The sequence below is a fragment of the Rutilus rutilus genome (genome assembly GCF_951802725.1).
Source record: "Rutilus rutilus genome assembly, chromosome: 22".
Taxonomy (NCBI): domain Eukaryota; kingdom Metazoa; phylum Chordata; class Actinopteri; order Cypriniformes; family Leuciscidae; genus Rutilus; species Rutilus rutilus.
In genome coordinates, this window is record NC_140227.1 from 6150994 (window position 1) to 6167973 (window position 16980).

Below are 16980 nucleotides of genomic sequence, written 5' to 3' on the forward strand. Positions count from 1 at the left end.
GTGTGTGTGTGTGTGTGTGTGTGTGTGTGTGTGTGTGTGTGTGTGTGTGTGTGTGTGTGTGTGTGTGTGTGTGTGTGTGTGTGTGTGTGTGTGTGTGTGTGTGTGCTAAGCACCTGAAGCATTTCCTGACCGCCCTGGCTCTGCTTTTGTTCTTCAGATCGGGACTGTCGAGCATTAAGTTTCACAGTGCCTGCAGGGAGGGTTTCTCTTAAGCCAGGACTTTAGCTAAAGATTGTTTACAGTGGAGAGTTGGTTTTCACATTGTAATTTAGGCTGGGCTTACACAGAAATAGACATTCTGTCAGTTACTTTCCATATTGTTCAAAAAGTATTCATAATTGGAACAAAAATGAAGAGATTTTATAGAATGTTCATGCTGAGCTTTTCCATACAGTAACAGGGACATCAAACTCCAAATTGGACAAAAAAGCACCATCAAATTACCATAAATGTAGTCCATATGACTTCTAAAGCCATATGATAGCTTTCTGTGAGGAACAGACAGAGAAATATTTCCTAACACCTTTCAAAACATTTTCATTTCATTATCATTTTAGCATATTCAGATGCATCCGATCTTTAAGAGATTTCAGATCTGCGACAAAGGCTGTGATTTTCAGTAAACATCTTAAATATTGGTTTGTTATTCACACCAGGGTTTTATCATTATCTAAAACTATTAAAAACATTTATGTTAATTGAAATAGAGCTAAAATAAAATACATTTTAGATAATTATTAGAGAAACTTAAACTAAACGGAACTTATAAATAAACTGAAATAAGTTAAAGCAGTAAAATTACTAACTGGGAATAAATACAAATTTAAAACTGAATGCAGACTAAAACTAAAATGTAAATAGTAATAAAAAATAAAAGCACAGCAAAATTACTAAAAATTAAACCAAATTTTAATTGAAAATATAAAAATATATAAAAGAATAGATACAAAAATAAAAGCTAATTCAAAATATTAATAAGTACTATAATAGTATAGAAATTTTACAAAAATAACACAGCATCACAAAGTTATTGCATGGCTTCACAAGACTTGGACTATAGTGTATGAGTTTTATGGACTAATTTTATTGTGCTTTTTGACTAAGAGTTAAGAATTGACTTCACAAATTCATAAAAAATCCACTTGAACGGAAGAAATTCGTAAGGGTTTTGAACAAGATGTTTGTGGTATTCTTTATTCTCTTGGACAGAAAGAAGAGTTAAGAGTTCAATACAAGAATGGAGTAGTTGGACACAAAGGAGTGTCCATCTGGAAGGGTGTGTGTGTGTGTGTGTGTGTGTGTGTGTGTGTGTGTGTGTGTGTGTGTGTGTGTGTGTGTGTGTGTGTGTGTGTGTGTGTGTGTGTGTGTGTGTGTGTGTGTGTGTGTGTGTGTGTGTGTGTGTGTGTGTGTGTGTGTGTGTGTGTGTGTGTTTTCAGAGGGAAGGGCAGCAGGTGTCTGTGGTTTATCAGATCAGTTGTGGACTGATCTGGGATCAGTGAACTGTTCACGTCTGACCCCAGCAGCTCTAGCTCTTGTGTAAAGCCCTGTGCATGTGATGCGTCAGGACCAGCCCTCTCTCCACCCCCTCTCTCTCTTCACACACTCATGGCTCTGTTTGCTCAGCGGCAGCATGCGGAGCCTACAGTCACTCACCTCTCCTAAAATCCCTCGTTCTTTGCAGGGATGAACAGCTTATGTTCTCTGCTGTGCATCAAGTACAGGTAGGACAGACGAGACTCCCGCCGGCTTATCGGGTTGACGTCCAAAACTTCGAGTTTTTGTAACTTTAAAACAACCTTCTCCTGTTGTCTTTCTCTTTCTGTTTGTTTTATTTTTACTGGATGTGGATTTTGTTTTTTACCTGCTTATCTATTCTCTTGCAAAGTGAAAGAAAGAGGTAAAACCAGTTTACGACTCTCAAACTTGAAACGACTGCCATTAATTCATCCTGACAGTCTGGGTTTCTATGTTTACCTTGTAATCTGGTGTGTTTTGTTCTAAATGGACTTCATACAGACGGGTTATAGACATTTAGTTTGAAAACGCGTGTATAGAAAATGTTTCACATGGATTTTGGGAGTAAAAAAGTGTGGGTTTTGCAAACATTAATTTAATTCATTATAATTATATAAAATAGTAATTTGATATTTTATAAATTGTTAAATATGAAAATTGTATTAAAATATTGTGTTTGATCATTATAATAAAATTGTAAAAAAATAAATGAATGGTTTATTTTATGTGGAGAGTTTGGGTTAGCCTGTACCTTTTTAAATCATTTTAATATTTAAAAAAAAAAAAACGAAATAAATAAAACTATATAAAAAAATTAAATTAAATTCTCTTTATCATTCACTCATTCATATCGTTCCAAATCTCTATGACTTTCTTTCTTACGTGGAACACAAAAGGGGAAGTTTAGCAGAATGTTCAAGCTTGCTATTCACTACTTTAGACATACATAAAAGTATGACTAAAAAATAACTTTTTGCATTTCACAGTAGTATATATAGGTTTGTACAGAGAAATTTTTGTGAGCTATTTCTTTAAGCAAGCATGTGCATTGAGGCTCTAGTGTTTGAAGTGTGGGGCTGTAATCTATGTTGTGAGTGTTTGATTTGTTCTTTAAAAAGAGGGTTCAAAGTTCATCTTGATCCTGTTATACGTACCCAACAGACTGTGTGTTTACTCTGGTGGGGATTGTCACCTAAACCACACCTCCTGGAGACATTAAAGCAGCGCTGAACGGCCATTATGTCACTTGACCGTCTCTCCTTGTCTCTCTTCCACAGGAGGTGTTTCCAAACGGCTCATTTCTACGTTGAAGACAGTAACTCGCCCAGAGTTGTGCCCAATGAGAGCATCCCAGTCATCCCTATCCCAGGTAGGTGTCATCTAACAGATCTCAGATCAGTCAAACGCTTTGATATGACCTAAAGATACAATCCACTGTGATCCAGTTACATAAGGAAGAATTCATAGATAACAGGTGGTTTTATATGATCTAATGTCAATATGATGAAACAAAACATTGTAAGTGTATGTCTTTCTTTCTTACCTATTGCATTATAGGTAAAAGGTTGGATTACATAAGATTTTTAACAGTGCCAAGATTCAACAAACTGTGGCTGTCGTCTTAGCATATGTGTGTTTGTGTGGAATACACCTTATCTCTGTGTTCTCTACAGTCTGTTATTCTGTGCGATTAGTGTGGAATCTGAAACTCAATTTCTGCATTGATTTTGACATGAAGTGGCTATAATGATGTTTTCAGCTTCTGGGAAACAGGGAGGAAACCAGATGTGTTCACAAGCGTGAGGCGTTGGGCATAGCGCCACCTTGTGGTTGATTTCATCAATATTTTCTCTTTCTTATTGTATGGTACTTGCGGTTGCACTTTTACAATTTGAACGAACTCCTAGCCAACTAAATAGTAGACTTCCTCTCACATCATGTGCTGTAGAATGATACGTCAAATCCTTTGACTTTCTATTCTAAGTGTTGATTTTTACCTGGTGGTCAATAAAATGGGTAAAACAAATCCCATAGACTTGCATTCAAGGAACTACCCAATCTATATCTAATTATTATAATGATATTATAAACTTGGGTGCGGTTCGTTTGACTTGGGTCAGTAAACAACCACCCTGAACACCCTAGCACTGCCTAAAGGCCAATTCACTCCACACAGACAAACACCAACAAACATGTTTGTTGGGTTTTGTCAGATCAGTGTGTTACCCCTGTCGCCGTCTGTTGGCGTTGGTCGGGGTTGGTTTACACCCGACTAAACATGTTCGGTTTGTTGGTGTCTGTTGGGACAGTGTGAACATGACAGATATTTTTCATAAAATCCTAAATCCAACGGCAAACTTGTTTGCTGCCGTTTGTCTGTGTGGTGTGATTGGCCTTAACCATCAACAACTCCCCAGAAACCACCTAGCAACACCCTAGTAGTCGCCAGTAACACCTGAGCAACAACCTGGCTAGCAAAGCCCTAGCAACCATTTAGCAACACCCTACCAACCACTCATAACTTTTCAGCAACTTGCCATCAACGCCCTGGCAATCACCCACAACATCTTATTAATGCCCTGACAAATACCCACAGCACCCCAGTAACAGCCTAGAAATGCCCTGACGACCACCCAAAAGTCCCTAACAACCACCAACAAAACACAAGCAACTACCTGGGTAGCAACGCCCTGACAACCCCTAAGCAATGTCCTGACAACCACCCATAACTACTCACGGCTCCCTAGCAATACCCTAGCACCCACTCATGACACTCCAGCAACTACCAAGCTAGGACTTAACAACCATCCTCAACTCCCCATCAATACTCTGTCAACCAACCACAACACCCTAGCAATCGCCTAGCAATTCCCTTACAACCACCAACAACACCCGAGCAAATGCCTAGCTAGCAACGCCCTGGCAACCAACTAGAAATGTCCTGACAACTACCTACATCTACCCATGGCACCCTGTCAACCACCCATAACACTCAAGCAACCACCAAGCAAAGACATAGCAGCCACTCACAGCACCTTATCAACACCCTGGAAACCATCCACGACTCCCTATGAATGTCCTAGCAACCACTCGCAACAGACCCTGGCAACCATCCTCCCCATCCTTGCATCATGGCAGTGTGTTTTGCGCAGGTATGCACCGAAATGAAAATGTTGGCCAATACCAATAACCGATCATTCTTTATATTTGGAAGTCGATAACTGATATACTGGCCGATAAATCTAAATCCAATTTTTTTTTTACAAAAACAAGTCTCACCTTTAAAAGCCATGTCCCAAGCACACAATTATAATGTTCTCATTATAATTTTATGTAGCCTATATGACAGACTTGTGCTGCACATGTTGCACTTAACTGTATTTTCCTTTTTTTGAAGTGATTCCAATCATATTTCAAGCAATTCAAAACCATCATGGCAAACAGTGCGCATCTGAAGTGTCTCAGCAGATGGAAATAATCCATTATTTATTTAATATATTAATATTTCGGCCAATTTTTCTCATCAGGCTAATAACGATAACTTAAAAAATGAACATATATCAGCCGATACCGATATGGTGGCTGATATATCGTTCATCCCTAGTAAGCACGACTCTTTTCTGTAGCTACATAAGTCTAGCTGCTGTACCCATAACACTCAATGGTTGGGAATTTTGGAATGGAGTTCCTGTTTTTAAGAAAAGATTTTCTGGAATGGCTGGTCGTGTCATGTTTACTGTAAGCTGGATTGGCGGAGTGTGAGCTACATTGAAGAGTTTGTTGAATATAGACAAAGTAGATGTTTTGAGAGAGCTGTTTGAGGATATGTGGTCTTGTTAGGTTTGTGCAGGGACTCTGCGGTTACCAGAGAAGAAAAGTGTTGTTTATCTGGTCCCTCTGCATGTACACACACACTTTTACATGCATACCCATTAGCCATTAAGGTTAGGAGCCAAGAAAATGGCTTCATCTGAGTCTATCTCACTTTGGCTCATTGCCTTGTGTGTGTGTGTGTGTGTGTGTGTGTGTGTGTGTGTGTGCGTGCGTGCGTGTGTGTGTGTGTGTGCGTGCGTGCGTGCGTGTGTGTGTGTGTGTGTGTGTGTGTGTGTGTGTGTGTGTGTGTGCGTGTGTGTGTGTGTGTGTGTTTGTGTGTGTGGACAGTATGTGTCCAATTCAGGTCTGGGTTAGTCAGTGTAGTGGAACCCAGATCTTAATGCAACAAGAGCCATTGATTTGCTCGGGCTTTCCCATAAGCACTTCATTGGAACCAATTTTCATTGTTGTGTGGTGGCACGACTCACAATAACGTTGGCACTGTGCCCTCAATCCAATTTAGGCATCTGTGTTCCAGCTTGGCGAGGACTGGCCTCGGTATTTTACAAAGATCCATTTAGTGTGGACAGCAGCCTCTCTCTCTCCGCTGGCTCCGGCTCATATGGCACTTCGAGTTCACTGTCCTTTCAAACATGGACGCTTTCCTGCTAAATAGAGCCTTCAGTTTCTGGCTGAATTTCCCAGTTTGTTTCTGGCGTCAGTGGATGCCAACATTTGTTTGTTAGCAGTATTCAGCTGTAGACACTTTAGGAAAACGACAGAAGGTGCGTGAATCACCTTTATTAGTGTTAAAGGGATAGTTCACCCAAGAATGAAAATTAGCCCATGATTTACTCACCCTGAAGCCATCCTAGGTGTATATGACTCTTCTTTCAGACGAATACAATCGGAGTTATATTAAAAAATGTCCTGGCTCTTCCAAGCTTTGTAATGGGTATATTTGTTTGGAAGTCCATCAAAGCGCATCCATTCATGATTAAAGTGCTCCACGCATCTCCGGGGGTTAATAAAGGCCTTCTGAAGTGTAGTGATGTGATCGTGTGAGAAAAATATCCATATTTTCAACTTTATAGACTAAAATAACTAGCTTCCAGCAGACGGACGTACGCAAGTCGACTTGCGCCAAAAGAGTAACACTTGACGATGTATGACATAGGGTGTAGGAGTAGCGTAAGCTTTGACGCCTTTCGCGGTTCAAACAAACAGGGCTGGGCAACCGCGTTCGTCATTACGTTGTGTGTCAAGTTCAAGTGTTACTCTTTCGCCGTAAATCGATGCGTACGGCCGTCTGCCGGAAGCTAGTTATTTTAGTCGATAAAGTTTTAAATATGGATATTTTTCTTACGCTTCACTTTAGAAGGCGTTTATTAACCCGCCAGAGCCGTGTGGAGCACTTTAATCACGGATGGATGTGCTTTGATGGACTTCCAAAATCGTATACCCTCTGACTCCCATTATAAAGCTTGGAAGAGCCAGGGCATTTTTTTAAATAACTCTGATTGTAGTGAAAGAAGAGGCAAATACACCTAGGATGGCTTCAGGGTGAGTAAATCATGGGCTAATTTTCATTTATCAATATGCACAGAGATATGGAGTAAAAGAGTGTTCACTTATCTTAGATGTTGATTTCAGATGCTTTCTGAAAGCTCGCTGCAGAATACTTACAGCTAACAGCAACACTACCGGTATTTGAATGTTGACCCGCAGCTCATTGGCTGCTGATACAACATCAACCAATCAGCTGTGCTATGTAGATGATGATGCGATCGCTACCAAATAAATGAAGGACCTATCAGCCTGCGCCATCTAGAGTTTCATGCCAGAAGACGAGGAGTCAAACGAAAACAGTCTTTATTAAATCCAATAATAATGAGTTAAGTTAAAGGTGCTTTCATGCCATGTCGGAATTACCGTAATTGCGGGATTCTGACTTGTAAAATGCATTCACGTCCTTACAGCTTGTAAACTCTGAATTTTCCAACCCCAAGCTTTTAAACGGTAGTGTATGTGATTTTTTTATTTTATTATTATGTTATTCTAAAAGGATTAAATAATTAAAATCACACCATTATTATATAAATTATTGACAATGTGATTGATACTCATACTTGTAGTAATCATAGTCATTACATTTTTATTATATTTTAACTATAATTATTCATTTTAGTTGTTACTTTGTTATAACCAAATTAAAATGAAATGATGACAGGGTTTTTTTCTGTCTTGATTTGAGTTAAATCAGTTTTTACCATGATATGGGTGTGTACCGGTGTGTACGTGTGGGGTGTGTGTGTGTTTTTAGTATGTTTGTTTATTTTTCTCTTTACAGGCTTATGTGTATTTAGACTCGAGACAGATTTGAGTGACAGTTTGTTGGCTTATTGGAGTGTGAATCCGGTCAGTTTTTTGGGGGGTTTTCACCGTGACTGAAGTTGAACAGTCAACACATTGAGTTGTTGATTATCTTATCAGCAAGTAAACCAATTAAAGCACAGATGCTGTCGTTAAGAAGGATCAATGTGCCAGCACTGGAGACACTTGTATGCTACTTTTGCTGCCAGAACTGATAGTCAAATCTATTGTTGTAGTGCAGTTTTCAAAAATGTGACACAGCATAAAAAATATTATCTATGCCAAAAGTATTCCCTCAGTGCCAATCACAATTTGAAAATTGAAAATCTAAAATGTTATTAAAAGGAAAAGCATACAAGTTATTGGGTAATTTTATATAATTGAATATTGAATAACAATTATATTAATAATTGTATATATTGGTAGATAATTTTTATTTACCTTTTGTTTGTTGTTTTATCCAAAATAATGAACACTGAAAATGATTAACGGTCAAAATGTTGTATATTTTTAACAGGCATACTAACTTGATGATGGTAAGTCCTGTTTTCTTATGATAAGACAACAAAAGCGAAAATGCATCTCTTTTTTCTTTCTGTTTCAGATGATATGGAGGCCATCCCTGTTAAACAGTTTATCAAGCATGTATCAGAACTCTACTCCAACAACCAACACGGCTTCTCAGAAGATTTTGAGGTAAGATCTGCACACACACACACTTTACGAGTGTGTCCCGTCTCTATAACTCCTCGCCCTCAGCAATCTCCCTCAGACTTTTGTAAACAGAGGTCCCGTCTCATGTGGTTCCTCGGCCTCGCTGCAGTGGTTCTGTTGACACGTTCTGGTGTGTGCCTGAGAACAGCTGGGCCGGGATCCCTCCGCAGATGTTGGTTTCTGGCAGGTGGTTGGACAGGACAAGCCAGTTGAACTCAGCCTGTGTGAGAATGAATTAGGCCATCTGAACGTTGGCATCTTTTTTCACACCGAGTTTGGACTCTCTCTGCTGTGTGTGTGTAAGTGCGGCGCAGAAGCCAGAAAACCACAACAACATTCTGTCAGACTAATGTGATGGCAGTTTGTTCAAGGATGACTGGTAATTAGTTAACCATTGAGTCTTGGGCCACAGCGTCTGCTTGTGCTTTCAGTTGCACAGGTGAATATCAATGAATGATCTCAAATGTTTGGCAACCGATGATCGCCTGCAGGTCAGAGCTGTGCGCACACACACACACACACACACACACATGCTGGGTTTATTGTGTCCTCTGTGGATCAGGATTCTGAAGTATCCTGGTGTTCTGGAGGTCTTTTCTGCAGTAATAGCTTTGGCCGTGCCCACATGACAATTTTTTGCTCAGATAATAATAATAATAATAATACATTTTATTTATTTGGCGCCTTTCTGGACACTCAAGGTCGCCAGATGCGTTTGCTGTCGCAGACAAATGTTTGAGGTCGCAGCCAAAATGTATTGTTTCACCAATCAAGGATGATTTAAGTATGAGCAGTTCAGCGATACAATCTGAGCCGGTCTTCAGTTGAAAGTATGCACCACTAACAGTACCTGCTTTTATTTATTTTTATTTTATTTTATTTATTTTACGAGCTTGCTTAATGATTTATTTATTCTTTCCTTTCATTTTATTTTATAATAAATATTAAGATTATATGGGGCAAAAATTCTCCACAAATTATTTTATTTTTTTATTTGTAAAATCAAAAAATATATATTTTGCTTGAATCTGTGGCCTGGCTAATTTTAAGTAGTTTAGTTCAAAGTTAATCTTATATTTAAAACATAAAAAAAAATTACATTTCTTTTGGAAGTTATTAAATTAAATTAAATTAAATTAAATTAAATTAAATTAAATTAAATTAAATTAAATTAAATTAAATTAAATTAAATTAAATTAAAATAAATTATTAATAGCTTGCTTTGATAGGTTGGAAAAACTCTTTAAGTAGTTTAGTTCAAAGTTAATCTTATGAATAAAACATTAAAAATTAAAACTATTATATATTCAAAAATTCATTTTGAATTAATTTAATTTTAAATTAAATTAAAAGCATGTTTTGTTATGTTAGAAAAAAAAATCCCAATAAAAGCAAAAATTTTCAAAAGATGGGAAAATGTCATTTCATAAACATTCATTTCTGACACTGATAAATTACACATAGCCAGCTGTTTGTTTTTGGTCAGTTCGCATGGACAGTTGTCCATTTCTCACGTTTTTGTATTTACGTGACAACTCGGTTTTGCCCCCTTAATTTTTCAAAATATATTTGTTTAATGAATCAAAATTGAATGACAGCTCTATTGTTTTTGCCACGCACCTGTTAGTAAATACAGTTGTCAGTCCAGAACACTGTGTGAATGTAGCTTATGTCTGTTGTGTTTGTCAAAATGGAAAGGAAAAGCTTTGAATTTAGTTTCAAAGTAGGTCTTCTACTTTCCCTCGTTCGGAGAAGAGAATGTGAGGGGAGGAGAGAAGGGGAGGTGTGTGGGTCACCAAGGTTCCTCTGAGGGCCTCACTTGGCCCCTTTGTTCCTCAGAAAGTGTATGCCTGCGCTCATGTGGGCTTGATGGACATTGGGAAGTGGTTCCAGGGGGGTTTCTGGTGCTGTTTCCCCTCAATGGATTCCTCTGTGGTTCCTGACCCCTCTCTCTCGCCTCCACTATTCGAGCAGAGAAGAAGAGGGAGGACAGCTGAGCCAAACCCCCTTTGGACGGAGCCCCCAGGCCCCTGACAAGTGGCTTTGTGCAACTGGGGCCCGAAAAAAAAGAAGCAGTGGCTGGGGTGGCAGTGATCATGGGAGCCAGGGAGGACAGGAGGGGTTTCGGCTTGGCCTGGACAGGCACAGGGATTATATGCGGCCCGGGCGTGAGGGTTTTTAGACGGGGGAGGGGGAAGAAAACTGACTCAAAGGGAAAAAGGGAACAGGACACTTGGAGAAGTTTGGCATTCAGCTGAAAACGAGAGAAGAGTGAATGGAGAACATCAGAGAGGAAGATAGAGTCTGAGAGAAAACAGTGGAGGACATGCTTCTTTCCTTTTACAGTTTTATTGTAGTTTTGTGTTATTTATTTAGTCATTTAATTTGTTTTAATGCTGTAAGACTCTTTAAAGACAACATAAATCAATCATTTTATCTTTTATAAAAATGTTATTGGTTCCTCAACCTCTTTTATGATAGTATCAACTCTTTTAAGATGTTATTTTTACCAAGATAAAATGACCAAATAATATAATAGTCTAACAACATAATAACTGTATACAGCCAAATAGCTGTTTAGAAATGATTTTAGACTGCTGTTGTAGGTCATACAGCCTTTCAAATGTCTTAGCAACAAAAAACAACTTCATTGTATTCCGGTCAGTGTTAAATAGCAAATAATGAATAAGCTAAATATGTTTAGTTCCCAAAACATTCTCAGAACCTTCCCAAATTTTTAAAGAGGTCATGACATGGATTTTATTATTTTTATATATTCATTGAGGCGCACTTATAATGTTAATAAACGAAAGATGTACGTCAGTTGTCAATACTATCCAAACAGTGTCTTGTTTTGATCTTTTGCTTAATTAATGCAAATAATCCAAGCACATCATCATCATATGGAGGATTGAATTAGTATGTAAGATTGAATTTGTTCATTAAGATTTCCCCTCAGCACCAGACACTGATTCAATTATTCCAAATAAAAATGACTAACCCATTCTAGATTTTTTGAAATAGGACATTTATTCACAGGCATCAAAACATTTATAAACAAATATTTGATATTTACTAAGATAACATTACATTCATTTCTTGACACTGAATTGTACAGTTTAGCATGGACATGGACAAAAACGTCTCTGTTATCTTGATGTTCTCTTCATGTTAACCAGTGAGACACTGTACATCGAGATGTTGTCCGGGTGAACTTGACTTTCAGCCTCCGCGTCTCATTTCCCTGCAGGCTTGATGTTTACTTGTTTTGCATTCAGACAATGGAAAGCGCACTTTTCATCATCCAATCAATTCCCAATGTAACTTTTTTCTTGTTGAATACTTTTTCACTTAAGGAAGTAAAATGGGTTAGTTAATGGGTTGTTCACGATGACTTAAAAGAAAAAAACCTCACGTAATACCACCAGCATCACATATGACATCACAGGTCACATGAATAGAATTGACAGTGGTGGACCATCCTCACATAAATGCTGACTTTATCCCGTGACCTTGTGTGAAGTAGCAGCTCTTCTCAGAATGTGAGCGGGGTTAGTTCAGGTGCAGGTAACCAGAAACCACATGTGTGTGTGTGTGTGTGTGTGTGTGCAGATGAGAGAGTTATTGAAAACAGCCCCCGGCAGATTTGTGGTTTTAAACGACCGTGTCCACACACCCTCCAAACGCAATACAAACACACATCCAACTAATGCACACGCAGCCAATTCTTGTTTTCAAGTATGTCACTTAAATGTCTCAACGTTTTTGTTGTTAGCAGTTGTGTCATGTGTTTGTGTGTTTATTGAGAGATCTGTTAACAGCCTCAGGATGTTAGCAGTGCTGAACCTGCTGTACATGATACCTGCAAACTGGAGAGAATTTGTGTAAATGCACAGTAATTGTATGTCACATGTAACAATGTATGAATATCATTGTATTTAGTGATGTAGTACTCGAGTCCGGTCTCGAGACCGATTTCTGCTTTCTCGGACTCGTCTCGGACTTGTTCCTTCAAAGACTCGGTCTTGACTCGGACTCGGCATAGGCGGTCTCGTCCCCATCACTAGTACACTAGAATACATACCACTAGAAAATGTTAATTTGCTCTGCATGTCCTAACTATGATTAAAAAAGTCAGGGTGGGCTTAACATGTTGATGACAGAGCAGCACTGTTGAAGCAGTTTAGAAAAATAGGCAGAAGATGATGCATGTAGGGATTTTTTTAATGATAGTAAAAGCATAGCCCATATTAAGACGTTAAGACTGCTCCTCTAAACAATTCCCAATCTAGCTTAGTCTGTAGGCCTAACTGTTGATTATTAACTGGGGTGATATTAAATCATGAATATGAAAACTGACATGTTTTTATGGTCTTGGTCTCGACTCCTCGGTCTCGACTCAGACTTGCTTCCTCAAAGACTCGGTCTTGACTGAATTTGAAAACCAACGGACTCGGTCTCGACTCGGACTCGACCCTTCAGAGACTCGGTCTCGACTCGGACTCGACCCTTCAGAGACTCGGTCTCGACTCGGACTCGACCCTTCAGAGACTCGGTCTCGACTCGGACTCGACCCTTCAGAGACTCGGTCTCGACTCGGACTCGACCCTTCAGAGACTCGGTCTCGACTCGGACTCGACCCTTCAGAGACTCGGTCTCGACTCGGACTCGACCCTTCAGAGACTCGGTCTCGACTCGGACTCGACCCTTCAGAGACTCGGTCTCGACTCGGACTCGACCCTTCAGAGACTCGGTCTCGACTCGGACTCGACCCTTCAGAGACTCGGTCTCGACTCGGACTCGACCCTTCAGAGACTCGGTCTCGACTCGGACTCGACCCTTCAGAGACTCGGTCTCGACTCGGACTCGACCCTTCAGAGACTCGGTCTCGACTCGGACTCGACCCTTCAGAGACTCGGTCTCGACTCGGACTCGACCCTTCAGAGACTCGGTCTTGACTCGGACTCGACCCTTCAGAGACTCGGTCGGTCTCGACTCGGACTCGACCCTTCAGAGACTCGGTCTTGACTCGGACTCGGCATAGGCGGCTCGTCCCCATCACTAATTGTATTAGATAACAAACTGTAAAAGCAAATTATAAAAACAATTTATATACTGTAATGATTCCAAAAAGTATTTGATCACTTTTTGGTTCATGTGGTTGTTAATGTGATGAACTACATCATCTACATCCATTTTATTAGATGAATCACTTGTTATCACTTGTTAAGCATCTGATGAATGAATAAATGTAAATGTAAACTTCACCGGTGGTACTCTGCTTGTACATCTATGTGAACTTGAGGAACACTGAAAATCAAAAAAGAAAAAGCTTAAAGGATCATTTGTTTGCAGATGCCACTTGGTTTGAGTATTGGGGAATATTACATTTCTTTCTTTCTTTCCTGCTCTGTAAATGTTGTGTGTATGAAAAGGAGTTTTTTGTATGATGAAAAAAAATGAAATGTATGATGTCTTGTGTGTGTGTTGTAGGAAGTGCAGCGCTGCACAGCAGATATGAAGATCACATCAGAACACTCCAATCATCCTGACAACAAGCACAAAAACAGATACATCAACATCATAGCCTGTGAGTCTCTTTCTACGCTAGGGGTCCAAAAGTCTGAGACCTCCTGTGAAAATTCTTCTATTTTTCATTACAAATTATATTATAGCAGGGATGCATTAAATTGATCTAAAATGACAGTAAAGACATTTATAATGTTACAAAAGATTTCTGAATCAAATCAATGTTGTTCTTTGGAAATTGTTTCACGGTTTCCACAGAAATATGAAGCAGCACAACTCTTTTCAACATTGATAATAATCAGAAATGTATCTTTAGCAGCAAATCAGCATATTAGAATGATTTCTGAAGGATCATGCGACACTGTAGACTGGAGTAATGATGCTGAAAATTCAGCTTTGCATCACAAGAATAAATACATTTTAGAAATAGAAAACAGTCATTTTAAATTGTTATAATATCAAAATATTGTTGTTTTTTACTGTGCTTTTGATCAACTTAAACTTAAGAGACTTCTTTCAAAAACAATGACAGCAGCTGTATGAACTAAAAGAAACAATGATCTTGTTATCTTACATATTTTGAGAATGTTTCAGGTGAGCATTTTGTGCTTCATTGGAGGCAATATTTTGTCAGAATGTTTCCACAGTTTTCTATTTGTTTGCATGTTTGAATTGCATATTTTGAGTGTAGGTCAGACATCAGACGTGTCTCTCACTGTCCATCTCTCTTTCTTCCTCCAGACGACCACAGTCGAGTGAAGCTCAGGCCTCTGGCAGGCAAAGACTCCAAACACAGTGACTACATCAATGCCAACTATGTGGATGTGAGTGATGTCTGCAGATGTGAGGGCTTCAGTATGAATAATAACTTGACTGTGATGTATATTTCTGTATCTCTCTCCTCTACAGGGCTACAATAAACCCAAGGCTTACGTCGCAGCTCAGGGTCCTCTCAAATCCACGTTTGAAGACTTCTGGCGGATGGTGTGGGAACAGAACACCGGCATTATAGTCATGATCACTAACCTGGTGGAGAAAGGCAGAGTGAGTTATGACAACCATTCAAATTTCCGAATCATCGAACAATCATTCGTTTCATATGGCCTCTTTAAACTTATCCCCTTTTCGTGTGCATCTCACAGAGAAAATGCGACCAGTATTGGCCGACAGAGAACAGTGAAGAATATGGTAATGTTGTGGTGACGCTGAAGAGAACCAAAGTTATGGCGTGCTACACTCTCCGCATCTTCACTATCAGAAACACCAAAGTAAAGAAGGTAACCGGTTTTTTAATTCGCCTCCCTCTCTCACGCTACTTAAACCAAAAAACACAATGAAAATGGATAAATCAACAAAATGGGTGCCATTATTTACTACGAATGTGTTAAAAAATCACTTTAATATAATTTTTTTTAAACACATGAACAAGAAGCCAGTATTTGTTTTTTTGTTTTTTTACCTTTCCCCACCCATGTATTTCCAACCTCTCCTTGTTCTATTAGCAAATACTCAATTTGATGAACATAAAATGGAAATACATAGGTTGACAGACCAGGTACATTTACATTACATTTACATTTAGTCATTTAGCAGACGCTTTTATCCAAAGTGACTTACAAATGATGAGAGCAATAGAAGCAATTAAACTAACAATAGGACAACAATATGCAAGTGTTGTGACCAGTCCCAGTTTAGTCTAACGCAGTATACGTACATTATTATTATTATTATTATTATTATTATTTTTAACCGAATGCAATGATTAGAAGACATTTTTTTGGTCCTGAGACTTCCACAGAAGATATATGTATTTTTTTTATATTTAGACCACTTCCATTATTGGTTGCTATCAGGTTGTGAGAGTTTCAGCCAGTATAACAAAAAGGTTTACCATGATTTAGTATCTATGAAGCACCTTAGTTTCACAAGTTTGACCACAAGACTTGTTTGTTAAATGTGTGTAAAATTAAACTGTCAAACCTGTTACCCTGTTTTGATTAGTTTTTCCTTCATGAGGGGAGGTTCTCAATTAAAATAAATTTAGCTTGAGATGGTACCAATGTGTCATATCACTTGTTTCTTCTTTGGACTTTTATGTATATAGTGTTTGATATATAGTTTGATAAACTATAGTTTTTTCGGGGTTCCCCATATTAGTCCCTCATTGTTCTCACCTGTGTCTTGTTAATCTAGGTCCCTGTGTATATAAGCCCCAGTGTTTGGTCTGTTGGGTTGTCAGTTGTTTGTTGTGTTCCTGCCCTTTGTGTTCATTGGTTCCTGTTTGCTTTGCTTGTTAAATATCCTGCATTAGTTCCTCTTCTCCTCATGCCTTCCTTGCTCCCCTGTTGCACAATGCCATTTATTAACACTTAAAAACAATCTTTGTTTATTATTCAGATAGATATAGTTTTATAAACATCCATTTTAAAATCACCTCATCAAACCGGAAAAGGCACTCATTTAATAGAATGATCCATAAAGTAATTATGCATGGTTTGACCTGCTTTCCTTTACCTGTGTGAAGGATTGTGGCACGGCTGAGGATTAAAAGCCAGAGAGAAAAGTCTTAAGGAGCTTATGCGAGGTCCTGGCCTTCACAGCGTCAGTGAGAGTGATCTGCTTTCTCTGTAAATCTCTTTCATAATACGCAGAGCCACACCAAGGCCACCGGTGGCAAAGAAATAAGGCTCTTTTTATAGCAGCCTGTTAGATTGAGTTTAGGTGCCAACTTTTTTATGCGACAAGGAAAAATGCATGTATGGTAATGTATGGTTTTAAAAAAGCTGACATGCTTCTGTACAATAGTATCACACATCAGTGCTGCAAGTTTGAATGTCAAGTAAGGGTTATTTGAAGATATGTGACCCTGGACCACAAAACCAGTCACATGGGTATTTTTTTTTGCAATTGAGATTTATACATCATCTGAAAGCTGAATAAATAAGCTTTCCAATGATGTATGGTTTGTTAGGATAGGACAATATTTGGTCGAGATACAAAAATCTGGAATCTGAGGGTGCAAAAAAAATCTAAACA

At 38.8% G+C, this 16980-nt stretch overlaps 1 protein-coding gene across 1 annotated transcript in view; it reads left to right on the forward strand.

Moving 5' to 3' along the window:
* ptprga (protein tyrosine phosphatase receptor type Ga) overlaps nucleotides 1–16980 on the forward strand; it is a 249405-nt gene that overhangs the window by 223119 nt on the left and 9306 nt on the right. Inside the window, exons 14-19 of the mRNA XM_084395536.1 lie at nucleotides 2793–2884; nucleotides 8306–8397; nucleotides 13909–14005; nucleotides 14686–14768; nucleotides 14854–14988; nucleotides 15087–15221. Of these exons, the coding sequence (XP_084251662.1) occupies nucleotides 2793–2884; nucleotides 8306–8397; nucleotides 13909–14005; nucleotides 14686–14768; nucleotides 14854–14988; nucleotides 15087–15221 (634 nt within the window). The remainder of the gene's footprint in view (nucleotides 1–2792; nucleotides 2885–8305; nucleotides 8398–13908; nucleotides 14006–14685; nucleotides 14769–14853; nucleotides 14989–15086; nucleotides 15222–16980) is intronic.